We start from the raw sequence: 27272 nt of genomic DNA, 5'->3' as shown, positions 1-27272 counted from the left end.
TTACAGCAGGTTTTACCAAATTAAAAGCGAATTATCAGCTTTTATTCCAAAAACAGGACGAGATCTTGCTTTGGAGCATTTTGAATCAAACAACTACCGGTACGCATTGTAATAAAGGAAATGTCTTAAATATTCAGCACTGTCTCCTTTTCAGCGTAAGCTCATTGTCCACCGCACGTTGTCATGCATTCATCTGTAAATTAACCTTTGATACTCTTCTTTGTTTTGCTTTCAGAATACTTTATTGATGAGATGTAAACAGACAGTGTGACATTCCAGTGGGGATTACTAAAACCACCAAGAACATATAGCGGGATAATCCCGGTGGCCACCTGTGGTTTTCAACAGACATAAAGGTATCATCAAAAGCAGCAGCAAGAAGGTCCAGGATTCAGATGAAAGGGTCAAATAATCCAAAGCTTCATTACTGTCTCATTGAAAACACACGGCGATGAACTAAGAACCTAAAGCTGATAGCAGATGTTAAGGCAAGTGAAGAAGCTTAAAGACAAAATAACCTCATTAACCTGAAAATCAACCCTCAGGTAGTTTGGGCCACATAATATCTACACAATAAAAGGCTGCGTGAAAAAGAGGGAAAAAAAGATTAAGGGCCAAATTATCTTTTGCAAAATGCTAGTTTTGAAAGTTAAAATGAAAGAGACGGTTTCGAGTTTGTTTTCATAATAGAAAGAGGGAGGAAAACATCAGCAGGACATTAAGCATTAAGAAAGTAGTTATAGTTCCCTGGTTGTGACACCCTTTTTTTCTGGGTGTAGCATGTTGACCCCCTTTTTCTTCACTCTCACACTGAGCTGAGATCTGACTACAGCTGGAGTCAAATTCAAGCTCAGGGAAAAGTGAGACTCTTCGTAAATTGCTTCCGTAGTCGTGCTCCAGATTCTCTACCGAGTTCTTCAGCTTATTAGCAGAAACACTTTTAGTTCCTGACATAGTCCCAGACAGTGTTAAGTGGCTGTTATCGCATGGCCACTGACACATCTGGGAAAAATCTTTACAGCAACACAGAATGGAGAGAATTTGGGAAATGATTGTATCAGTAACTGCTTTTCACCCCTTTACTGTAAAGCAACTAGTCTCTTAGGAGATGTGGTAGGTAATTGTCACAGTTAAAGCAATCCAGATGCTGTGACGTGCTCTGGCTTTCTGAATTCACTTTCACAATCTAGGAGAGACCCTTGCATCATAATCTGAAGACACTTCCAGGACACTGCTGCCCGGCTGTCGCTGTTTTGGTCGTGTGTGGCTGGAACTAGCCTGCCACATAGCAAGATAGCAAGCAGAGAAAACCTGCTCATTAAAATGTTCGTGAATAGTCCCGGGCGCCATCTATTTCTTGAAAAGGAGGCTGAGAACAAGAGATGGAGAAAAAGAAGCAAATACTGTTTGAACCAGTAAAACATGCATCACATTTATATTTTATAGCTTTCCGTGTAATATTTAGCTGTACTAGAGAAATACAGTTCGATATAGTGTGATGACGCAGAATGAAATACATTAACTTTATATTCAACCCAACAAGTGAGAGGAGGAGGAGTGAAGCATGAAGCTCAAATGCTAGCCAACACAGAAATATAAGCAGTTGTCAGATACTATTAATGTTTGTAGAGTTAAAGAAGTGCTGCTACAACAGAGGCATCATATATTAAATTAACTATATTTTATGATTTATAAAAACACAGAGAAGTTGATGTTATTATGACAACGCAATCCAAAACACCAACAGTAATCAGGGGACATTTTATTTCACTTATCTGCACTTCTTCTCACTGTGGACAAAGTCTGGAGAAGGTTGCTTTTCTCACTGCTGTTTTACATTAGTAGCATACAGGATGTAATATAAATCTGAGCCTCTTTATAGGCAGCAGTCCAACAACCTCAGCTCTTTCTACTGCAGCGCATCAGCCAGAGAAACCACAAAAGACATGCTAGATTTCACTTTTTCAAATGTTTAGAGACAATGTTAAAAACCATTAAAAATCATTTTCCACAACTGATGAGTGCAAATAAAATGATGCCTCTTAATTAATCCTATTTATTAGGTGGAGACAGCAGCTACTCTCTAGCATGTGTGGCCCAGGGCCACTTCTAAGACCGCTGCTGTCAGTGGCTGGACTCCTTTATACCTCTGTGGATTAATATAACCAGCAATATAAGAATACATATTTCATCTAAAAAATGTTCAGGCCTCAGTAGACAGACAGTTGGATGCTGGGAATTATACATAAGTGTTTTTTTTGTTTTTTTTTTAAATAGATGATGACGACAAGACGATGATTTAATCCTCCTTAATTGGGTGAAATGGAAATAATGGGGAATAAAAAAAATCAGTAGATCGACCCACATCTGTCACTGTAGTGGTTTTACAGAACCTACAAATGGGGGAAAAAACTGCCGAATAAAACTTGAGGCTAAGAGGTTTCAAAGTGCCATAAAACTTTAATCCTGAAAAGATTTCCATGCATCGATGTTAAACTTTGATTTGGGGTCACATGGAACAACTTATTTATTAACCGACACAGGACCGGAGACATTGTGTGTCATGTTGGCACCATCTTTACATGGTACTACTTGAAAATCTGCAACATATAACTGCACATTTTCTTAAAATTTAAGATCCAAATTCTTACAATTACACTTTTTTTTTTCCTTTTACTACAACTATATGTAAAGAGCGGTTCCACACAAAATTAACTTTAAGCAACTATGATATAAAATATGCTGCTCCATTAACTGCATTATTTCTCTGACAAACCTACAATTTAAAGTTGTTCAGAAGATCGTGGGCTCGAGGTGTGAAGCAACCTACGCTTCCATTTTGGTTGCTCATCTTCATCATCATCAGAAAAAGTCCGGTCAACGGGGATCCCTTCCCAGACCAGATTACGTCCTGCAAAGAGCACAAACTGTTGATACTTCACGTACAGAGAAACATACAGGCTATTAGAGTCTAATTTCATTTCTTTTTAGAATTACATGGGTGGCTACATTACAAAAGCCTAAATTCTTCAGCTTTATGGCTTACACTCATACTCTGTCAGTGTCACTATTGGTGCATTTTTGGCAGTTCCAGGGCAAATTACCCCAGATTACCACTGTTAACCCCAGAGGACTCCACACCTTCAGAGGTGTGATCTTTATCGGTAATTAAGATCTGGCATTCCTAACAATCTTGGTCATGCTACAATAGTTTATATACAGAAGGAAAAACACACCTGTTTGCCCTTCAACACTGCTGCTAGCCCATTCAAACGCAAAGATCGACAGATTGAGGCACCACGTAAGAACAAAGACATACTTGGGCTGAACTGATTAAGAGCTAAAACTCAGTACTGTAATGGTAATGTTACTGCAGATTCAGTATTTACAGTTACCTTAATGAAGGAGGTGTGGAGGCTGGTATTAGAGACCCATTATTCCTTTCCCTCAGAGGAGTCACATGTGTGCCCCTCAGGTGACATGCTTTTCTTTAACGTCCCTTTATTCTCCCACTGTCTCTATCGCTCTTATCTTCAAGTTATCTCATTGTGAGCGATTCTTCCTATGGTGTCAGATGCTAAAACTCGAGGTCAAAGAGAGCCTCCAGCTCTGCTCAAAATGGAAACACAGCCTGAGGCACAGAGGTCAACAGGGGGCAAATACGTCAAAGGGGAAATGTTTGATCTGATGCCACGTGTGTGTGGACTCACCTGGAGTAATATCAGTGAGGTGTTTCATTATGTGTATGTTTCATGTTCATGGATCGGCGTAAAGGTGTCTATGAATTAATCGGTTGTTGTGGTTACGAATCTAAGGCTAGCAGAGATTGACACGAGCATACGTCGTTTTTCCACCACTGTGCTTTTGGCCAAGAGAAAAAACGCCCAAAGACTTTGGAAACACACCCATAATGTTAAAATGCTGAGAATAGAGACAGATTCATATGTAGGTAAAAGCCTGGAGATGTCACTGACAAGCTGAAAATACAAGAAAGCATTATAAGACTCTTTTGGGCCGCAAACAACCGACTGTGTGAGCCAAGCCCCACACGGGCTAATCTACCTCCTCCATCCATCTTCACTGAAGCCAAGACGGGACACAGAGCACAGAGCAGAGGGTGCATGCGCATGTGTTTGCGATTGAGAGCACAGAAAATAAGAGCCAAGCAACACAATCTGCTGAACGACATCAATGTGTTTTTCAACTGTATTCTCTCGGGGTGGTTTGAGTTTGGCTGCAACCACAAACAAAACCATTGATACAGTGATCTAGGTTTTCTCAGTAGATTGCAGCACTACAGTACAAGGGGGTATGACTCAGATGTGACGTTACTCCAGCACTGCGAGACGCAGGAAGGTGAAGACCACCTAATGGCCAGCAGTGCTGAAGCAATCTCAACAGACTTGTGTGGGTTTATGACTCAAGTGTTTCCCAGAACCCTTCGACCAGAGGGTATGCGCTTTGCTTATGTGTGCTTTTAAGTTTATGTTCAACCCCTCACCCCCTTGCTTACGTACTCACTTACATTCAACTGTCAACTTTATTGGACAGTAAAATCGGCGAGAGGAAAGCGAAAACTCAAGGGCTTCACTTTGGTCCGCATTATTAGAAAATAAGATCGTGACCTATTACGTCAGAATACTGGGAAAGCCATGTTCAATACTTGCACAACCTGCTCCAAGACATGCTGCATGTGTTTTTGAGCAGCTACTGGAACACAAGATTGTTTTGAGAAAAGCTGAAACAGCTTGTTTATACTTGTTGGAATACTGAAAAACCATTGCATTGGGCAAGATGGATTTGGGCTATGGATCATTCCCCCATGTTGTTACATACCCCATTAACCTCCCTGTGAGTAGGAAAGGTTGGTGGTTGTCTGGTGACTGTATTAAATTTTTATGCATTCTGTGTCAGTAGTTGTGGCGAATAACTGGTCACTCAGAGGTTGAGCGTACAGCAGTCTCATCCTCGGGGAAACCACTTTTGATTGGGACTGTTGTTCCCTCTGACACAAGCAAACACACCCATAAACACAGACACACACACCTGTAATGAGGATAGTTGGCTCCAGAGAGGGTTGGATGCTCTGACTGGTCTCCTCTCCTCTGTCCGGACTGCCTTCACCTTGAGTTGTGAGATTGTCACTGAAAGAACTTACAGAAGACGAAGTGTTTCCTGTAACGCCCACAAACTGAATCCTGAGTCAGACAAGTGGATATGCTTTAGAAACTACAGCAGAGTATCTCATTTTACTCTGCTTTTGAGTACTCATCTTTCACTGTTAAATATTACTGACCACAAACGACAGTGTGAGCAGAAACTATGAGTAAAATCTTCCATGCTCTGCACCCTGTAGTGGCCTGTAATGATGAAAGCTATTTAACAAGCCTGACTAAAAACAAGTCAGCCAAAGCCAGAGGTGTGGCAAGCACACATGTGGCTCTGACAGCACTTTGTTGAGTTTCTTAGAAAACAAAACTTGCAATGTGGATGTAAAACAAAAGACAGGAACGTTTTGATTGATTCTATGTTTGGCCAAAATCTAAATACATAATTCCACGTATTTACAACACAGCGCACAGGGAGAGTACCCCTTTCAGGTGAAGGCTGCTCCACTGAAAATCAAAGGGTGAAATCATTTTAAACTGACATTACCAGACTAGGACCTACTTGTTACTGGTTAACGTGTAACTACAGAAATTGACTGAATGTACAAAAAGCTGTCAATCAATAGAAAATTAGCATTTTGTTTTAGAATGAATGATTATTATTTTAAACAATCACCTGATGATACTGGTTTCTGAAATTTAAAAAAGAACTGTCTGTTTTTGTCCATCTTAGATTAAAAGTTAAACGAACTGTGGCTTATTCAAAACCAATCGTCAAAATTCTACGAATAGCTTTTTAGTTGCCTCTATTCAAATGTGCATTTTAGGACATTAGTTGATACACAGGTAAAACCCTTCTATGGACATAACATACAACATTCAGTTGTTTCTGTCCTTAAATTGGACTTTTAAGGCAGATAACACTATAACAGCACTCGAAGCAGACCTTTGTACACCCTCCTCGTCGCTCGGATGGTCGTCCAAGTTTCGAAGCCCTTTGACAGCCTCCTGCAGACCTCTGATCTTGGCCTTCTTCTCGTTCAGCACCATGACAAAACGTGAGTACAGTTCCCTCTCTAACGCTTCCTTTTTCTGAACCTGATGCTTGAGCCTGGTGAGAAAAACACGTTCATATGACAACAATATTCTGCGTGGAGGTTTCATGCTCTTGTCGGCTATCTGATAGTAATTTGCAAAGGTGAATGACGCTAATCCCAAAAGTCCTGTGTGAACCTCATGCTGTACTCTGGAGAGAAATCAACAAGCGAATAAACAACAGCACATTTTATTTTAATTTTATATGCCAGGCATTAATAAAATTGAAGACATGTGAATCACTTGAAGTAATTTCTGAGAAATTACAAACCCAGCTCGCAATAATGGGTGGATCCCACAATATTCTCAGATGGGCGACCAGTGATGATGTCATACTGGGTGATTTTTGTGGATATAAACAAGCTGGCAACTTAAAGAGAAAAAGGAGTGTGCATGCAGACAAAGCAATCAACAATAAATACCAGCCCAGAACATCTTAAGAAAATTATGAGATTCTGTTGAATTATTTCTCTCATTATCCTTACTGTCCGAGTATTCGCTGGTGATCCTGCTTCAATTTACAGTTTTGCTCCAACAATCGCGAGTTTTCTGTCTCCAGATCTGTGCTGCGCTTTAGGGACTGTCCAATCATCTCACAGGTCAGCTCCAGAGGGTCTGGAGATGGCTGGAGCTCCACAGAGCCCAAGTGCACCTGAAACAAGGAGGAAAAGAAGCTCAGCGACAGAAAGTGAAATGAGACAGCAAGACAAAGTTTGGTTTGCAAGGCATTGGAGAAGATATACTCAGTCTTTCTTCCTCTGCACTGAGAAGTAACTTCCACTTGCCTTTGAGGGCAACCAACAAACAGGACAGGTTTACAACTACCTCTGAAGTACCTGGGGATCCTCTGCTGGAAGTTAGGAGTGACCTGAGAAAGTCGCATCTGGCATCAAAATCATGACTACGAAAATGATCCATCACTAGCTTCCAGAATCAGTTCACTGTGAAAAATGAGTAAGCTTCACACTCTACAGTACAACGTACCACAAATATTACATAAGATTTTCTCTGAAGCAGGAGAGTTTTTTTCAGATGATGAGGAGTGTCCTTCTGTCTGGGAGAAACAGAAGATGAATTCACTGGTCACCTGCAAAGTATGCGAGGGGAGAGCAAAGTTTCCTCTCTGTTGGTTTTTGTCGGTGAGTCTTTGGAATCGCAGGCAGGCTTCATATGTAATAAAACATTCCTCATTTGGATTGCATCTTGGCTCTTAGTCACAGGCCAGGGCTGAGGCAAAAAGCAGTGAGCAAAGAAATCGAGAAATTCTAACTTTTAGGTGATGTGTCGTTTTTTTTAAAGAGGAAAATGTTATCCTAATTAACAATAGAAACCATGTTTAATACGGTTCATATCATATAGCTGTATTATCTTTGCTTGTTATCTTGGAGATGTTTCCATTTACACACCAACACATAAGTACTCCTCATAAAGAACTGAAAAACCAGAAGGTAATGAGGTGTTAAATCTTCACTTAGCTGCGTGAGGTCGCAGACCCACTGCAATAAAGCCACCATCTTCAAAAGCTCTCATAAAATACTTGTCATTTTTGTCCTGGGCTGATTCTGTCCTGGCAGGCCACACACCTGTTTTCTCCTTTTCTGTTGAACCTGAACATGTGTTACTGAGCAGACAGTGGCTTCATATTGCCCCCAGTTTTATATCCTAAGCACTACTGTGCCCTGGTGCCTTTCGTTCAGTTTCAAAACTTTCCGTCTTCTCTTTTCTCTTCTTCCATGGAAGTATTTCACACTCCCATCAGCACCAGCTGTACTCTGTGTTCAGTAGTGGTTGAATGTGGTCTCTTAGGGCCTTGAACACTAACTTGTTAATGGCTGTTACAAAACTCTGACAATAACAAAGACATTTTATAGGAACAGGGCAAACTAGGCGTGTTCTACAAAGCATGTTCGGCTAGCTTGAGAAAACCTAAGATCCCAGTCAGAAGAAAGTGCCATCAAGATGGTAGTTATCAGCTTTCTTTGCTAACCAGGAGTTTCTTTGTTAGGCTCCATGTGCACTCACATTAATTATAATGCATTGTTTGACTGGTGCTGCAAATAAGGCGAGCAACCAGGCCTAATGTGGCAGAAAAACATTAATTTATAATAATAATAATAAAAAATGCTTAATAGCACGCAGTGTGATGAGCTCTGACTCTGTCCCATTGTTACATGTTCCAAGAACACGTAGGAATTGCTTTAGTTTGTTGCCAAACCAAAGTGAAATGAATTCTGTTGCTTGATTTAATTCTGGGTGGTAAATTGCTTACAAATGAAACTGATCAGTTTTCTGATCCGTGACCTAGTAGCTGTAATTCCAGCAGTGTAAAAAAAAAAACTGCAGCTGTTTATGACTAAACACTAAAACTCTTACATTTTCTGCTTGACCATCTGAACATGAATGCATGCAAACAAGAGTGTACTCAACTTTCCTCGCTGACCCATCTCACTTTGTAGTCAAACCCTCTGGACTACTTTTTAAAGCAGGAAGTACAACATCAAAGCAGAGGCCCTTTCATAAAATGACCAAAACACAGACGTTATACATTAAACATGACAGGAACATCAGTGAGTACACCCCAGTGAAATATCACTTAAATATAAATCGGCTCCAGCGTGTATCGCCTATCAATAACAACAGTAGAATATTTCCTTATTCAAAGACAAACAGAACATCATTTAATGTTATGCAAAATTATGCTTCATATAGTCTAACATAACACTGACATAAAATGGCCCCAAAACACTACATTTTTCTCAGTTTTGGGCCTTGGACTTGGAAGGGTGTTTGTCTCTGTACATCCATATCAAGGCTCCATCAGTGTGCAAAACTTCACAAATATGGAAAAGACTACAGGGAGATTGATGACTACCAAAAAATCCGTGGCAGCAGTAATCAAGCCATGTAAGCCAGCTGAGTGTAGGCATGGAGTTCCATTTACCCCGCCTGCGTCTTATTTGGTAATTTGTTTTAAGATTGTTATAAGCTTTGCCAGTTTACGCTTGGCACACTGCTCTCCTCTGGTGTCTGCTTGGTCTGGTAGATGCTGATTTCCAGACCATGTTAACGCACAGCTGTTTTCTGCCTGCGATGGCCTGACGACAGTTCTCCAGGGTGGACCCTCCCTCTTGTGCTGCGATGGCTGGCATAAACTCAAGCACTGTCAAACCATCTGGTTCTGTGACTGCACTATTAGATTAAAGCATTATTAAATGATTAGATTTCAAAATCTTGTTCAACTTTACACTTGTATTCTGTATTACTGGTGACTGTCACACACAAGGAGCTCTTTTAATATCATTTGGCAATACATTTATTATACAGTGATAATTATTTAACTTGCACAAGTTTTGGGAGTAAAACTGTAATGCATAAGTTCAGCTTCGTCAGCGTCCATGTCGACAGTGCTCAGGCTGATCACAACAAATGGAATCAGGACTCAGAGAAGACCACCCGGATACTATTCCCAAGAACTCATAAAAAAGTGGAGCAACACCGGTGATCCAGTGCAGCCTCTTCTAGCAGGGGGAACTTGTGTGAGCATTAGAATTTATCAACAAGTTGACATAGCTGTGATTCAGTTATTGTGCAAGTTAAAGTCCACTGTTAAGATCAAACAGTGAGATGTGTGTAGATAGAGTAAGAATGGGAATTTTTCTGCAAAATGTGAATGTTAACAGAGGGAAGTGATAAAGAGCCACTGTGACGATGTACCAACTTATATAGTATGACAAGGTACATGCAGACGTGGTCAAAATTTTACACTAATGGGCATCATGGGAATAAATGTCATGGTAATTTGGGGCTTTTCATGATTTATTGGTTCCTTTTTCAGGGTAGAATGAATGTACAGGATACATTTTCAATGACTTCAAAAAAACAAGAATTGAGCGCACAAGCTTGAATTTATTTTAGATTTTCTCTAATCTACACAATGTCCCTTAGCAAGTTGCACACAGACCAGATGCTTTTGGTAGCCATCAACAAGTTTCTGGCATAATTCTGGCTGGATGTTTGATCACTATTCTTGGCAGAATTAGTAAACTTCAGTTAAATGGGTTTGTTTCCTGGCATTGGCCCAGTCTTTAAGCCTAGTACACACATTTTCAATAAACATACAGTCGGGGCTTTGGTAGGCAATTCCAGAAGCTTACAAGAGTTGGATCTTTAACAACTGCAGATTCCAAGATCATCAGTTCAAACAATTGTACGTGCATATTATTGATTGTGATGTGGAAAAAGAAGAGTTTGAAAAAATCATTCAAAGCCCAGATAACTGACAGCAAGTAAAGACAGAAGGGAAGTTTGAGAAAAGATCAAACTCCTCCTTGACTTACACTCTAGAGGAAAGGCTCCCGCAATACATCAGCTCCATGATAACAGATAATATAAAGGCTCTGTTGAGTAATCTAATATTTTTATGTTGTGTTATGTTATGCTGAAGAATGTTGTCCCCTAGATTTTCTCTCAATCTATAATAATGCTGAACTTTATCTTCGATGTTTTAGACACGGACTCACAAATCTTCCTAACCAACATGTCAACATTGTATTACCCTAATAAGACACTAGACAGAGACATCTAAAGTGCTGGAAGAACAACCTTTATTTACAGGATTAACTTTAGAAATGGAACTCAGCTGCTGTTTATTTATTCTCCTCCTTTTTTTAAATACCAAAGGTAGTGTTTTTTCACTGTCTTTAGTCAAAGGTTATCTGAGAAGACCCACTGCAGTAAACACATCACCAAATATTTAACATTACTCTATGGAAGTCATAAGAAGTATTGTACACTAAACAGAGGTATAAATATGAAAATGCAGTGAAGCAAGATACAAATATCTACATATCAGTGACAGACAGAAAGAAATATTTCTGTAAGTGATCAATGTTAAAACACAGCAATGGACAAGAAGTGCTTTTTTTCTTATTTTCTTGAGCTTGGGCTCCTCTCCTGGGAAACAGAGATAAAGTTAAAGGTCAGTCTGCACACTGCTGCCAGCCACTGCAAAGATGTGGGAGGTCAGACTGTTTGTCTGTGATGCACAACCCACTACCACATTTTTGTTGCTGAACTGAAACAACACTAAAATAAGCAAACTGCTCACAGCAGTAGTTTCAGCCTCTAACAATATTCAATATATGTCTTATAACACTTAACTTTCTGGACAGAGAGACACGGATAAATTCACTTAAATTAAATGAGATGCTTCATACAGCTAGTTTCTTCTGACATTGCAAGCGATGAATAATCTATGTACTGTGGATGTACAATCTTCTTCTATGTATGCAAATTTGTCCAACATTTCAATGTGGTCCAGTGTGTGTGGTCTAGGTGTTTGTTTATGTTAGTCTGTGTGAGTGTGTGTATGTCTCCAGCTTGCAAACCAGACCATAAGGTCAAATGTTGACATAGGTGTGGAGGACAAAGCCAGAAGAACACAGTCCCACTGGAAATGATACCATAACACACTGTGGCCACAGAGGACTGAAAGCTTTCCATGTCACTCCATCTGGCACACCGCTGGAGATCTAAAAGGTAATATGGCCCTAAGGATAAAAAAATACCTTGGTTTAACAACTGGTGACCAATGATACGAAGAAATGCAATGCAAGGCAAATGCGCTCATGTTTATCTAAATCCTAATAAAAACACAGTGAACATGTCCCTGATAAAAGTTTTTTTTTAATTCTTTATCTGGAAATAACTATTGTGTCTTAGGGACCAGGGAAGTGAGTGGGTGATCACTGAGCACACGATACAAAGAGACAGTGTACAAGAGTGGGCACGGACACTGACATCTGGGCATCGAAGCAGAGATCCGTTTGTCCCATCGGTTCCCTTATCCGCTCTGCAGAGGCGTAAGGCCAGATAGAGTCCAGGAAGTGGAGGGCGAAAGCAATGAGTCCATCCCGATAAGACACACTTTCACATACGCGGCAAGGACGATGTGGCGCGGAACTAACTGGAGTGCAGATACCGTAGGAAAATACTTAATGGTCACTTTGGGTTGCAGCAGAACAGGAACAGTCGTTCTAAGCACTGATTGTCATTCAAATTGTAGAGGGTACAACTACAAACCTGACTACGATTGCAGAAAGCTGCAGGTGGCACCGGCAGGAGAAACGTGTTGGTGGATCAGACTCTTCTGTGTGGTCGGTGTTCAAATCTGGCTTCCAGCTGTGCCACAATTTCCCAGACTTCAATGGGACTGCAAAAGCTAAAGATGCAACCAATTTGTCCTCATTTTTGCTATTTGGTGTTTGAGTCAGTGCACTTTTTGTTTGTTTTTTTGTGTGTTTGTTTTTAAACTCAAACCACAATAAAAGCATTTGGCCAACTTCGTGGCAATGAAAAATTTGCAATTACAAAAATGAATTTAGGGAATTCTCTGCTCTAGCCAAACAATTCTATTGTTAACGTTGTATACAATAATGCAGCGCTATGACAAACCCATTATGTACACACACATACAAAAAATTATCAGTTATCCAGGAGCTTCCTGTGATTTTCTAAAGCCTGTCACTTTCACTTTAGGTCGTATTTCAGCGCCAGCCTCGAAGCACCGGGATTTGGACCGTAATTTTTGACAGCTGACAGAAGATGATTGAAGCCACAAGTGAACGAATGGGACACAGATGTGTCCATGTTTTCTGTTTGTCAAATAAAAGTTATCGAGTATTTCACTGGGGACTCAAGCAGTGCAGCTTGACACCAACCACAAATTTCACTGGAGGAGCCTAAGTTCTGTTATTCTTTAGTATAAATTTATCCATTATGTAGTTGAACATGACAGATTAAAATTGTCAGCAAATCATGTACATGATCATTTTTTAAGAGATGGGTACTTGGAATGAAAATCTGAATTCCAAATTAGAAAGACGATCCTGTAAATGACCAAAGGTGAAAGCTTCATAGATAAAAAAGATAACAATAAGTTAACCATAGTAATTCTTCCATAGTTAATCAGCCATTCATTAGCAATTTTTACACAGCTGTTTGTGTGCTTGACTTAAGTTGTCCTTGGCTTTATGTTCAAAGATTTTTAGTATTTTATTTTATTATTATGTATCTTTTGTCATTGAGAAGCTTACAGCTATATCTGAAGAAGAAGCAGGCCTAAAAAACTATCTAGACTAGATTAGAAATATTGGAAATTTATGTCCTTAAGAATCATTTTAAAAAAATATCCAGTGGAGATCTGACACAGGGCCTGAAAGATGCATTTACCAATTTCCAAAACACTAATATATAAAGAGGAGATCGTGAGAGAGGTACAACAGTGAGTGCCCACAGCGATCTGTAAAACATGTTGGAGGCTCTGTCGTGGTTTGGGGCAACATTTCAGCCAGTGCAGTGGTGTCGAGGAACACTGAAAAATACTGTGAGATTTTGATTCACTGCGCAATAACATTTGTAAACCACCTGATTAGCAACAGCTTCATTTTTCCAGCATGAGAATGATCCCAAACACACTGCCACAGTGGAGGACCATCAGTAATTGATTGGCCTCCCCAGAGCCTGGACCTCAAGATTATTGAAACAGTGTGACATCATGTCGGCACAGAACAGAGAAAAAGGCAGCCAACATCCAAAGAAGAGCTTTGCATTTCCTTCAAGAAGCCTCTCTACTTCAAGATTAGGTTTCAAATTTTCCTTTTTGATAAAGCATGTGGTTAGGGCTGGATCAAGTGACCCTGAATTCTCCCTTAGTCGTGTTGCAGCTTGCTGGGGACTTCCCATGATAGACTGAGCGCTTCTTCTTCACACACCTCTTTTCGTTCACTACGTGTTTATGCACCATTTTGCATTTAACCATTAGTTATTATTAATCTCTGGCTCTCTTCCACAGTGTATATTCTATCCTGTCTCTTGAAATGGAATTGAATTAAAAACTACTACTACTACTACATGTAACACACACTCCTATTTGTAAACGTTCACTGCATGTACAAGCTTAGCGTGAGAAAATGTCTTTGCGTGGAGAATCATTAACTTTTAAATGAAGTTGTTAAAAAATGTAGTTTCTTATTATATAAAATAGAGGCTATGAAGAGATCAATCTAATAAAAATGGAAACAACTTACTGTAGCACAGAAATGCAGCTGACTCAGGCAGGTATAAAATACACTAAAATCGTAAAAACAAAAATCACACTCTTAGATGACAGTAAATTAACAAGTGACCTATCCAAAATCTTAGGTTTGTGGATTTAACACATTTGCAGAAGACTTAAGTTAGAGTTCAGTGCTGGATTTTTGACAGATGTGTACTTAAACAGACATTAAGGAGGAGATTATGTCTAATTTATGTGTGTAAAACACCTGCTTAGCTGTAGTTTAACATGAAACAGCCGACTGTATTCATCATTACATCGTCTGAGGTCATAATCATAAAATATTAACGTCATGTCAAATCTACCACCTGTTGAGTCTCCACCTTCTTTTCTTCTCTTTCTAAAGGAAACTTGCACCCTCAAATTAGCCGCGAGAAATATGTTAAACTTTTTAACCTCTGACATATAAATAATGGGGGCAGTACGAAGGCAGATTAGGAAAAAATACTATGAATAGAAGGTGTAAGAATAAAATGGGAATTTGCACGTTATATAAAATTTGGTCATGATGGGTTTTCTTCTGCACATCGTGAAGATAACTGCAACCATGGAGAATTGATAATATTTTTTTAAAGTATACAGAGGACTGCGCAATTTTAGGCAACTGCCAATCATTTTCTGTGGTCCTGCAAGAATCCTGCATGAATTAATTCCAGTAGCCATTTTCACACCTGGAATCCAGCACTGAATTTTTCTCTACAGACGCAGGTACATGTAGGAACGCAAATGTCTGATGTAGATCATACACAGCCGCTCCCTCACCTCCATCTCTAAACAACGTCCCGAACTGATTTACCCAAAAGATCACGTTTGAAAACAGCTGGTGACTTAATGAAGTGTAATGAGGCATTTTTAATGGAGAGCATAAGGTGTTACAATAATCGAGGCATCTTAAAGTATGTGTAAATTACTGTTAACATCAGTAATGTACTGTAGGATGTTCTCAGTCATCCAGGTCATGGTAAAGAAAAGCGACTTGACTTCTTTAAGTTTCTTGAAGAGGTGAAAGGTTATTGAAGGACCTAGTATCCTTACTACATCCACAATAATAATAAGCAAGACATTGTTAATTATGTTTTGGTTTTTGATTTTAAAACTGAGCTACATGTGTATTTCTGTGTCTGAATGAGCAACCACTTGCTCAACAGCTTTGTCAAGTGTGGTACGCAAAGGCTGATGGCCTCAGAGCCTTTTTTTTTAACCAACAGTATGTCTGTACATGTTTGGACATGGACACATGCATGCAAATGGCCCTGTTGCCCACAATAATAGAGATAAAGAAAGCCAAGAGGATCTGAAGAGAGAAAAGGGGTCTAATCAACTGTCTTTTAAAATGGCTGGATGAGGATGGCCCTCTCCATAAATCTGGGTTTTATGGTTACTACAGTGTTCCTAACCTCCTGGGGTTCTTCCTCTGCCAGCACAGCATTACAAGATCCCAAAGTAACCTCCTCAGAGGCAGAATCTCACAGTTTGAAAAAAATAACATCAAAATCAACCGCCATGGCCTGCGCTTCATCGAGCGTGTCATTCCTGCCTGCCTGAGCAAAGCATACAACATGTGTTTCTAAACTTTTTCAGTATTTGTCAGTGACTGTTGCATAAATTTAACCTTGCAACAGTGTGAGCCATAATTATCTTTCCTTGTAACAAACCTTTAGTGAGAAGCCTTTTTCTCGTTTTCCAGCTACAGCCATTACACCACTAACTAATAACACTACCTTTGGATGACTGGTAACAAACTGCACTGAGTACTTCCTGTCTGTAGCCTGAAGGCCACCAAGCCTTTCTGATTCTCCTTTAATGTGGGGAAACTATAAACCTTATCTTTTCAACGGTCCCTTGTAAAAACCAAAAAGAAAGAAAAAAAGGAAAATCAAGAAAACTTCCTTTCGATTTTGTTGTGTGTTGTTAGATGTCCTCAGGGAACAGTGACAAGAGGGGAGTCCATGGTGCTGTGGAAGATGGAGTACTGATAATACATCGTGTTTTACTCCATAAGATTGGGGTCTATCGTTGAGCCCCATCACTGAGGCCTGTGCTTCAAAGCTACAGGCAAGGAAAATTACAACTGCTGCACTTTTTACACTTGTGCCACATCCATTCAATGCATGAAACAGCAGCATTTTCTCTTCATTTGTTAAGGACATTTACGCTGAAAACAACCCTGCATTAAAATATTTATCCCCGTGTCAGGAGGACTACATAAAAGACTGACATCTCATCAACCGTCATTCAAAACAAGCTCTCTTTTTACTTGCTTTCACAGAACGAAGGGTAGTTTAGTGCGGCACTTGCTCAAGTTAAGCAATTAGTTCCTGCCTCACTATGAAAGATATATTGATTCCAAGATTTCCAGACCATAGTCAATGTAAAAGATGGATATAGCTTTTGTGTCTTTAAAAAGTGAAGCCAACATCGAAAGGTCTTAAACAAACCAGCATGCATGTGATTGGCCACCAGGGGGTGTTTCCTGTGGTTGCAAAAAGTTTTTCAATTCCACAGAAGCTTATATTTAAGGATGAGGGTATGCTCTTTGGTTCTTAGCCAACAAATATCCTGTTCATTCCTCCCATGTCTGTCTTTTCTATTTGCCAAAAATCCGGCTGCTTCATCATTAGTCTCTTAATAGGTGGAGACACAACCTTGAAAAAGCTTTCTGTGAGTTTTAGCATTCATCTTTTAAAACCTATCATTTATGTAAGGCAAGACCCAAGGGCTAATGTAAAGACAGGCTAGGAACCTTCTCTTATGTAACATCCAAAGCATCAGCTGTCTTTTCAAAAACCTATTGTCCATATTGCTTGACATTGCTTGAGTGTTTACTGTAACCATCTGCAAACTAGTCAACTTGCAGTTTACATTATTGTCTTCAATACTGCCAGAAACAGGTTTTGTAAAGGTCACTGCAACCTTGACCACTAAATTCTTATTAGTTTATCAGTGACTCAAGATTCATTTTAATACATACTTTTTACAAAAACCTTATCCTGATTTATCTCTAACCTGGTTACGTACTCATTTTCTATGCTTAGCACTTTGCACCATAAAATGCTAAACATAATGAATGATTATTGTAGCAAACACTGTACAAATCCACACAAAACCTTTGCTTACCGAAATATCATTACAAGTCTTCTCATACAAGAGACAACGGCGATCAGGAGAGAGGCCAAAGGTATACATCTCCTTGTCTTCGCTTCTTCCTCCTCCACTTTTTGTTAGGGCTTGAAGAAGATCCTCAACATATCTCTCTCTTGGGACTCCTATGTCATTGGCTTCCCTTGTCATATCATCCTCTGAAACTGACAAAAAAAAAAGCATTGCTCAAACATCTTATTGTTTTTTAAAAGGCATTTTTCTCATATTTAAATTTTTTTTTTCAAAGCTGTACACCTGACAGAAACTGGATAGAGGGGAAGGAGCAGATTACAGAACAAGAAGTGTAAACATTTATTATGTAGTAACCCATGAATGCACGTGAAAGCGGATTTGAAAGGAAGCATGCAGAGAAACCAAGGGGACTGTCATCAACTGCTGCACAGCTGCTAACGTTGGCTTGAAAGTCCCAATTAGCACATGAAACAGAGAAATACTGACGAGCTACAAGCCTGCACGTAGCTGTCACAAACTCATCTCCACCTGTCATCTCTCCAGATGGACAGCAATGGAAAACTAGAGAGCAGTTATGTTCCAGATGTCCTTCCAGAGTATGGGCATTCATGTACAGACACACACAGGCACACACAGACACTCACTAGTGGCTTACTATATACAAAGACAAGCCTTGTAGATTTTAATCTGCTTTATACACCTGTAAGCTGCAGCGTAGGAGTGAAGAAGGATGATGAAATGAGGTCACGTCTGTCCCTCTTGTTAAAAGACCAACAGTTATAACACTATGATAATATGATAAGGGGGTCGGCCAGGTGCCTAGACAGCTTGGATGAATGGTTGCCTGATGAATAGCAGCCCTGCTAACCACTCAGACTAGGTAATCAGAAAAAAATGAAAGTCTTTCTATTACACGTAAGCCTAAATTTAAGGTAATTTTCATCTATTCTAAACTATTCTTCTTACATCTCAAATATTTACCTTCTCCAATCCATGCTGAGCTGCCATTTGTAAGAGCTAATGTGAAACCAGCACCCAGGTCTATGGCCCAGTCCACTCGCAGGAAGTACGGAGTATCTGGATCATCACTTAGTCTAATTTGACAAACTGTACCGCTCATGTTTCTCACATATCCGAGACCTGCAGAACACCAAAAACAGAAATTCAGACACTCTAAACAAGAAGAAATTAAAATGCAATTTTCCGGCAACAATTCCTATGAGTGTTTATAACATTTTGTAGGTTTGTTAGTTTTGAGTCCTAAGACCTCCTTCGAAGACAGTGCTCTAATCAATCTGTTTTCGTGGTGTAAGATTGTGTTAATCTTCCCTTTGCATCAATGTGGTTCATTGTTTCACTGCTTGGATTTGGTAATAAAAAAACGTTCCTGTGTATGCCTTCAGTGGGGGTCTCTCTGAGTCAGTGGGACCACACGGAGATTAACATGTTTTGGCAGGTTTTTGTGTCTGCCTTGAAACCACCAGGAAAGTAATTACATGCTGTTAAAGATAAATAGAGGAATATTACTGAAACAAACCAGTTGTTTCACTGGTTTTATACAATTAGTACATTATCAAATTTATACAGTAGCGTGCAAATGCATCCAGCCAGCCCTCATTTTTTTACATTTTGCTTCCAAGGACCCAGACTCACATTTTCAAAGTGATCTTGAGCAGTAGTTCTCCAGGCTTTCAGAAGATCTTTCAAAGTTATTTTTTATTTTTGTTTGACATTGGCTGCTTTTTCACTCATTTTCAGTCCAGTCTTTATATGCCAACTCTACACATAATATGCAAGTTAGGAAAGAAGTGATTTTAAATTGCATGTTTGGGCATTTAGGTACTCGTAATCTGTTGCAAAACTCATAATACATCCGCACTTATTTAGATGAATTTACAGAAAATGTCAAAGACGACAGGCATAAAATAATATTTTTTATACCAGAAAAAAAAGTGATTCCCAAAGAGCTATACGGGAAAAAAACTGTATCTGAAAGTCATGTCCATAAAAAATAGGGGGAAAAAATCAGCAAAGAGATGCATCTGACCCTTCACTTGATTCATCTACTATTGAAACGGCCCCAAGTCTCAAGGACAGCTTTCAAGAAGTTATACTTAAGGAAGGGAAACAGTGAGAAAATGCTGAGATATGCCAAATTACACAAGAACTGGACTGAAAATCAGTGGCAAAAGGTCTTTTAAACAATGATGCAAATTTTGGTTCAAATCATCATCAGTTTGTACGAAGGAGATCAGGAAAGAGGTACAGCAGTGAGTGTCAGTATCCATCAGTAAAACACAGTCTAGACTCTTTCACGGTTTGGGTCGTTTCAGCCAGTAGTGTTGGAGATCTTGACAAAATGAATGTAATTATGGATGCAGATAAGTTGGTCGTTGGTCGTACCAGAGTTACTTTTAAGCTAGTTATAGTTGTTTTTGCTTTTTACGCTGTAATTCATGCATGTTTGCTAATGTTTCAATAAATCACTACATCCATTTCCCACTTTTTAAGCACAATATGAAATAAGGGATGCTTTTGCTCAGTTCTGTATTTCTTAATGGGAGCTTAAACTATCCTACTAATGCCAGAAACAGCCTGTTATTAGTTGTGAAAAAGTTGGTCTAACGATTACAATAACTTTAACGTAATTAACTCAAAAAAGGGGGTGGGGGTGTCTTTGATTGCTAGTAAACTTTTACTTGATTATGCATATCTAGGTCAGAACATATGATTACTGCTTCCACATCGAGTGAGAGGTGAGTTGGACAGTTTCCCTGCTTAAATACAGGGCAAAGTGAGTGGAGACGGAGGAAAAAGCAAGACAGCTTAATTGGCAGTTAGCCAAGCTGAACATGTCTGAAAAAATGAAAATGAGTGCCTTTGGACATTGTGCTTTTAGTTATGATGTGACATGTATCCCCCACCACATATGCTGACAGAGCAGGTGGTCAAGGTTATTCAAAATGAGACATGCTCTGCGCAGGGGGTACGCACACACCCTATTCACACACACAAACACATGCATGCACAAAGAACTGTGCAAAAAGATTAAAGTTGACCCTTTGTGCCTTACGAAGGGGTGTGGTTAGGCAAAGGGGCCAACCAAGACTAGGGAGCTGAAGGCATCAACTTTAACCTCATAAAGTGAGCCCGGCTACTCATTAGTTACTGTAACATCTGTTGTTCAGGGACGGTGACCCTGTGGTAATGACAGAAGGACTTCAATTAAATAAACAGCACTGCCTGTGAGGAATGGAGAGATACTCAGAATCATCAAAGCCAATACTGATTTCTCACTGTTAGCATCTGTTCAGTAACACAGCCAGCAGAGGCAATCATCTGAATTGCTTAAATCATCAACTAAAACTACCCTAGAGATTCGACACATAGCTTTTACGTTCTTTTTCTACTCCTTCTGTAATTTTTTGCTCAACCTTTTCATTGTCACTTCTTCTGGATTGCCTCATTCGCAAACAGCAAGACTTAATTCTGTTTAGAGGAAGTACCAGGCCAATGAGTCACAAAGAGGGCCTGTAATTATGCATCTTGTGCCTTAAACAAGGAGTTCATAAGGAGTAAAGAAAAAGCCAAGATAGCTGACTCTCTCCCTTGTGAGCCTTGACAATTAGACCCATCCTCTCACTGTACTTTCACTGGACTTCTCCTCCTGTTTTCTCCAACACAATAGGCTCAAGGCGAAAAGGACAACTCTTTGGCAAATCCACTGCTTTTATGACCAGTTAGGGATTAAAGCAATGCTGCCCTAAACAACAGTAAGTGGGGCTGGGGCCTTTTGTTCGTTATTCTTTCCAGGTATTGGCTTCAGCCACTGGGCACAGTTACAGAAAATATAATATTTACTATAGTAAATCACGGCCTTAAAGCTAAAACATCTGTCTGAACTGGGCTACACCCTGATCATGTCAGAGGCAGACTTTGTGAAATGTCCCCATAAGCTAGCTGATAGATGCCTCTGCATTAGAACCAGGGTTTTAAAAAGTACTGTAATTTACCAAGATGCTTCGAACATATATTATTGCTGTCTGAAGGGGAAAATGTGATGCAGTGGTAATGGGAAACAACAAAAAAGTAGGACATGTTGCACAACATGACACGCCTTCACTTACATGCAGAAATGTATTCTGAACTTTATTATAGATTATAGCTTTCTTTTCACCACTGGGTAGGAAAACAAGCTGAGATTGGTCACAAAATAATGAGTACCTACAGTACTCCTATTGCCTGATAGGAGGCAAACCTGCAGTCGCAGTCTGACTTGGACCGACTGCAATCACTCTCAGAGAGATTATTGCTGTCTAATTTATAAATGCAGACAGACTGCCATAAGTTTGAATGAGTTTTTGTCAGAAAGCACAACTCAAGGGGACTCAACTCAACTGGCTGCCAGCTGGTTGTATTCTGGTTATATTCCTGTAACACAGGAAGGTTACTGAGTGCAAATGTAATAGCTAAATGCAAATTTCTGTCTATATCGACAGCAACAGATTTGTGATTTTTGACAACTTATCACAGCTAGTTGCTGTATTATCAGAAACACATTGCATGCAATTGCCAACTTGACTCCATTCGACCGCAGACTGATAGCAGACTGCCTCTGTCTTATGGCAGTGACAGTGTCTCATTTTGCAGCTGAAAAATAACTGAACTAATAACTTTATCTTATGAGATAAAACAGATGAGTACATAATTAGCAGTTTTAAAAAGGGGATTGCAATATATGTTATTATAATACTGCATATTGCAAAATGTTAAAAATCGCAATAGTATATCGTGAGTGAAGTATTGGGAAAATATCGTATGGCAGTGTGTCCGGTAAGTACCACTTATATTCAGTACTGTACAATAGTTTTCCTATACCAATAGCCCAAACTCTACTGATCTCTAATTCATTTTGCACTGTGAAAATAACCCTAAACCCCAAAGAATCATAAAGAACAACTATTTCTTCACTAACAAGAATTATAAAAAGTCCTGCAACAAAAAGTATGGTCCCAATGGAGCCCTGATCTCTACATCAATCAGCCACTTCAAGATAAAATGAAGAGACAGAAGAAACTAAAAAATCACAGATAGTAACTAATAGTAACTAGGGCCATAATGTATGTTAATGCATTTACTTCTCTTTCAAGTGAACATACTCACTTGAAAGAACCTGGACTAAGAACTGTGCTCCTACTGCTGGTTTTGATGACACTAAAACCATGGGAAGAATAATGAAGGCATGACAGATTCTTCATAACAGAAACCACTACTGCAGGCAGACATTATATGTTCAAAGCAAGCCAGCCTCCATTATCACAGAAAACAAGTGCAGTGGAGTTTTTCAAATTTTCTTTTGTTCATTTTCTGCCAACTTAATAATATGGTTACAGAAAAAATAAGTACTATTACAGTAAACCACTTGTTTTATAACAGAAACCTCAACACAAGTGGTTTGCAAAAGAAAGGTACTTTGTATTCTGGTGAAATTAGCCGGATCAGGTCGGAGCAGACATCAAGCACGCTGATGTCAGCTTGCTGTAACACTTCCAGTATCCCGTTTCAAAATAACCAAAAGTCAAAAACATCTTAAAAAAAATAAAGCTTGAGGACTGTTTCACTCTTGCAAATGTAAATATGGCCTGATTTTAGATCTCACAAACAGAAGGCCACACCAAGTCTTGATTTAACTTCAGTAATCAAATGTGCATGTATTGTACTGTAGCCAAAATGGATCACTGTAAACTATATAAAAGAAAATAAATTTGACCACATTAAGAGGAATGTAAGCCTACATGTAAGCCCGGCCCATCTCTTTGTCTTAGGAACACATCTGAAGGCAGACATTGTCTTAGACAGCTAAATAATTAGCAGTCTAAGACAATGAGCAAACAAATTTATTCTTCTAATTTCTAGGAGTGCTGAGGAGGGGAATGTCTGGGGGGAAATTTATGAAACACTGTTTGAATGCAATTAAGATGCTGCCATGGCTGGTTAGAGAGGGAGGGAACATCATTGTGAAAACTTTGAGAGAAAAGTGGACCACAAAAATTTCTCTCTTACATCACCAAGAGAGAAATATGAGCTATATAATGTAATTTTTTGCACATTAAACTTCAAAAACAAAGACAAGCACACCACGAATGATACCAATTAGCAAAGTCTAGTTTTAACACATTTGTCTGTAGACAGTCTACACTACTGTCTACAGACTTGAACAACTCTCAAGTATTTTCAAGCTAGTACTCAAGTTTGAGGGTATAATATCTAAATATTGTATAATAATGTTCATTTCTATTTTTCCTTTATATATTCAGAATAGATTTTATCATTAGCAACGAGCTGGCTCTGCAGGTGCCGACGTCTTAGACTTCAAATAACTTTATGTGTGCATTATTATAGAACAAAGCACAGTGGCATAGGCGCTATGGCAAGGCGCCGAGTCATTAGCGTGTTATAGACGACTCGAATTTTCCTCTAGTTCTTACAAATGAAGTACAAATTCTTCTTCGAAAACTTAGCACTATGTGGACCAACAACTTCGATGTGAAAATGAAGCAATTATTTTATGAAACTGATATCATTGAAGCACTCACTCTTGACAGCTTCGACAGTAGTTTCAACCTTCAACTCTTGTGCTTTGAGCCAATCAGCGACAGCGCAGTGCGTCCTTACGTCACGCAAACCGTGCTTCGCTTTCGTTACGTAAGTTCCAGGGAGGCGGAAGTGTGATGTGGCTTTGATTCCCATTTACAAAAATGGTAAGTTTGTTTTGATAAAGCAGATCTTTTTGATCTTTTGCAGCGACGTTTAAGCGTTATTTATCGCAAGTATTGGAGATATGACCTGTATCAGCGATAAACTGTGATGGCAGCTTGTGCTTGTAGAACATACAGTAAATGTTAAACTACCGAGCTAATAGTGGTTAGCTGAGTTAGGCTAAAAGTTTAGCAAATCTAGTCACAATGTCACGTTTCCGTTCATGCTATTAAACTTTTATTTCATCGAGTGCGCGCACTGATGTGTCATTGGGAGTCGTTTGCTAGAAAAGTCAAGTTATCTCTGATTTTTTAAATACGACGAGTGCCAGCATCGTAGTGTTTTGAGGCGTATGCCACGTAGCTAGACAAGGAGCATGGGCTACTGCCTGCATGCGTGGGTATTTCGAATTAAAACTCGTAAATGAATATGTAACCAATGAAATTAATTATTTCCACAAGGTTTCCATAAAGTAGAATTTTAAAGACGAGCGTTTATTAAGAGGGCCTAAATGATGAATAATGATGAAATGATGAACCAACAGAAACAGGGAACGTGGTTAATTATATAACATTTCATTTTTAAAAGTTAAACATTACGTGTACGACACCAGTTAAGTCGTTGTAAAATGATGCTTATTTTCTGTAACAGCATTACAGTTTGAGCTATTGATGGATATTATAAATTCAGCAATAGAAGCAGTTCATAATCTCGAAGTTATTTTAAGGTATAGACTTTAAATACCCCTGTTTAAATCCTATGTTAGTTCTTAAATGTACTTGTAAACTCATCATGCTCACTACTTGAGCAATGGAGTTGGATTAGAATCTATTGCAGAGTCCCTTGGTTGCTTTGGCGTGCCATAAGATTAACACAGTTATAAATTAATAACAAAGTCCTTCCTTTAGATTTACCTTTGATTTGATCATAAGTGCACATGCATTGTAAAATGAGGTGCACATGGTAAATATTGCCATTCACATTGCGAAAGACTGGCCAATATGATCAGCAGTTTTTCCATTTAGTTTCTCATCCTGCAGATGAACGCAAATTCCGGTCTTGGTTCTTGTAGCTGCACTACCAATCTGGTCTGTGAGCTAGCTAATATGAAAGGCTTGGACTAGCTGGTTAGCACCAACTGAACAAAAGAGTGAGCTGTTGTTCTCTTGTAACTCAGTGGTAGATAAAGTTCTTTCAAATGGTTGAATACAAAGACCAAAATTACTGGCAATGAACAAATACATAAATATTGATCGACCTTGCTTTTTTTTTTTCCAGGGAAAAATAATCAGGATTGCTTCCACTAGTTAACCTTTCTAATCTATCTAGGCCAATCTCCAAGGTACAGTGTTCTGTAGAAGGCTAAAGGCTCTTTTGCAGTAGCAAATAAAATCACTTAGTGTCTGAAACTAAGTTTGATTCATAACTCGACCGTCTTTCAATTCTTACATCGGTGCAACGATCTGTGCAGACATCTGAGTGCCTTTCAATTTGTTGTGACAGTGTGGATTTTTCAGCTATGTCTACAAGTGCACCAACTGTAAATGTTACCTCCAAGCAGACTAAAAAAATGGTAGGATAAGAGCACTCATGTGTCCCTGGTGTCCACAGCTGTCCAAAGCACTGTCTGTGTGGTTTACAAGGTTTCATGTATTGACTGCCAATTCTTCAACATGTTTGACAAAAAGTGTGATCAGCAAGAAGAAGTGGGTTGGCTCACAGGTTGTGTGTGAGAAAAATACAGTCTCTGGGGAGCTAATTTTGTTTTCTCCCCATTTATGTTGGACTGTGGGCTCGGTATATTCACTGACTGTTCGATCTATATATGTGGTAGAACACTGTAGTAGCTATTGTTTTAATGCAACAGTTAATTATTCTCATAAGTGGCATGTCTGTTTCTAGTTTTGTTATTCATCTTTTTAATGTCTAAAACAGTTTTGAAGTGAAAATCTTAAGTGTTGCACCTTTTGATGATAAGGACTAACTGAGTCCATTTGGACTTTGGTCTTCATTTTGGCAAATCAGAGTACTGTATAAGATATTGATTGTGAGGGAGGTCATAATACCTTCTAGGCACGTAGTTGATTTTGTAAGTAAGTCTACATATGCACTTTCACTGTGTAGTTCTGAATATGAGATTATAAAAAAACAGATTTTAAGTTGAGTTTTTGACAATATAATAACTCTAAAGCGTTCTGCACAGTCAGTCAGCACCAAAGTGAACAACTGGCACAACAGCTATCTTCTCTGTACGTAGCTGAAGATCAGTATTACAGAAAACTGTCACGAGTTCACTTTTTTTAAATTGTTATGACATATTGTATTATGTCTGTACTAAATGTATCATTCTCTTTCATCTTGCAGTCAGCCATTTTCAACTTCCAGTCACTGCTAACTGTGATTCTCCTCCTGATCTGTACCTGTGCCTACATCAGAGCAATGGCCCCCAGCCTGCTGGACAAGAATAAGACTGGGTAAGATGGGCTACTTAAAAATCACCACTGACATGATTAATTGGCTTCCCATCTTTGTCTTTTTGAGCAGTATAAATGATCAAAATGACTAAATCATTCATCTTTTCTAAGTTCATTATCAGCAATAATGGCAAATTGCTTGATCAGTCTTCATTTCACTATGTAATAATTCAGAATGGTAATCTGTATGTAAAGTATATTATTGTGGTTCTATAACATTATAGATCATCTTACAAGAAATTAAAGGTAAGGTTAAAACAGTAAATTTCAGTCTAATGCTTTCAGAATAGATGGAGACATTCACATGCGTATGACAACAGTTAAATGTGGAGCCTTGGAGCAGTGTAGAAGAGTGAAAATTCAAATCTAATGATTCTGCAAGTTTAATCAGTGCTTGCTGAAATATTTCTACACAGCAGTCACTTACAGTGTTTCTGCTGGTAAAAACAGGAAAACTGTGGCTGGAGACAAAAGTTATTGCGACCAAATGCCATGAATTTGCAAACTCGTTATCTTTGAAATCAGAGTCAGTCTGCTATCAGCTTGCAATTAAATGAGATCAAGTTGCCTATTTACATGCTGTGTCTGTGATAATACAGCAATGAA

At 39.1% G+C, this 27272-nt stretch overlaps 2 protein-coding genes across 7 annotated transcripts in view; one reads left to right on the top strand and one right to left on the bottom strand.

Moving 5' to 3' along the window:
- LOC102199774 (DNA repair protein XRCC4) lies at positions 1–24188 on the bottom strand. 6 transcript variants are annotated; one of them, XM_013915052.1, is made up of 8 exons: positions 24030–24188; positions 18415–18573; positions 17437–17624; positions 6689–6855; positions 6055–6219; positions 5047–5198; positions 2781–2911; positions 1–1369 (listed from the first exon to the last, which is right to left on the bottom strand). In XM_013915052.1, the coding sequence occupies exons 1-7, from the start codon at positions 24181–24183 to the stop codon at positions 2784–2786; spliced, it is 1113 nt and encodes a 370-aa protein (XP_013770506.1). In that variant the 5' UTR covers positions 24184–24188; the 3' UTR covers positions 1–1369; positions 2781–2783. The 6 variants fall into 6 exon arrangements, with proteins under 6 accessions (XP_013770506.1, XP_013770511.1, XP_005722369.1 ...); XM_013915057.1 differs by having other exon boundaries at positions 1–1278; XM_005722312.1 differs by having other exon boundaries at positions 5047–5153.
- Positions 24130–27272, top strand: part of tmem167a (transmembrane protein 167A) — a 7466-nt gene continuing 4323 nt past the window's right edge. The window contains exons 1-2 of the mRNA XM_005722316.1: positions 24130–24194; positions 26557–26666. Coding sequence (XP_005722373.1) covers positions 24192–24194; positions 26557–26666 — 113 coding nt within the window. The 5' untranslated portion in view covers positions 24130–24191. The remainder of the gene's footprint in view (positions 24195–26556; positions 26667–27272) is intronic.

Source organism: Pundamilia nyererei, unplaced genomic scaffold, assembly GCF_000239375.1.
Source record: "Pundamilia nyererei isolate P.nyererei 1_Seehausen unplaced genomic scaffold, PunNye1.0 scaffold00006, whole genome shotgun sequence".
Taxonomy (NCBI): Eukaryota; Metazoa; Chordata; class Actinopteri; order Cichliformes; family Cichlidae; genus Pundamilia; species Pundamilia nyererei.
Note: the sequence above shows the minus strand (reverse complement) of the source record. Positions and strands in the feature narration are given on the sequence as shown.

Bases quoted from the DNA above. Each gene is read 5' to 3' on its own strand.
- LOC102199774 (XM_013915052.1), bottom strand. From the start codon at position 24,183: ATGGGAATCAAAGCCACATCACACTTCCGCCTCCCTGGAACTTACGTA. The intron at 17,625-18,414 runs GTAAATATTTGA...TTTTTTTGTCAG, and splicing joins CTCAGCATGGATTGGAGAAG to TTTCAGAGGATGATATGACA. The intron at 2,912-5,046 runs GTGTGTGTGTCT...TGCTCTTTGCAG, and splicing joins GCCAACTATCCTCATTACAG to GACGTAATCTGGTCTGGGAA.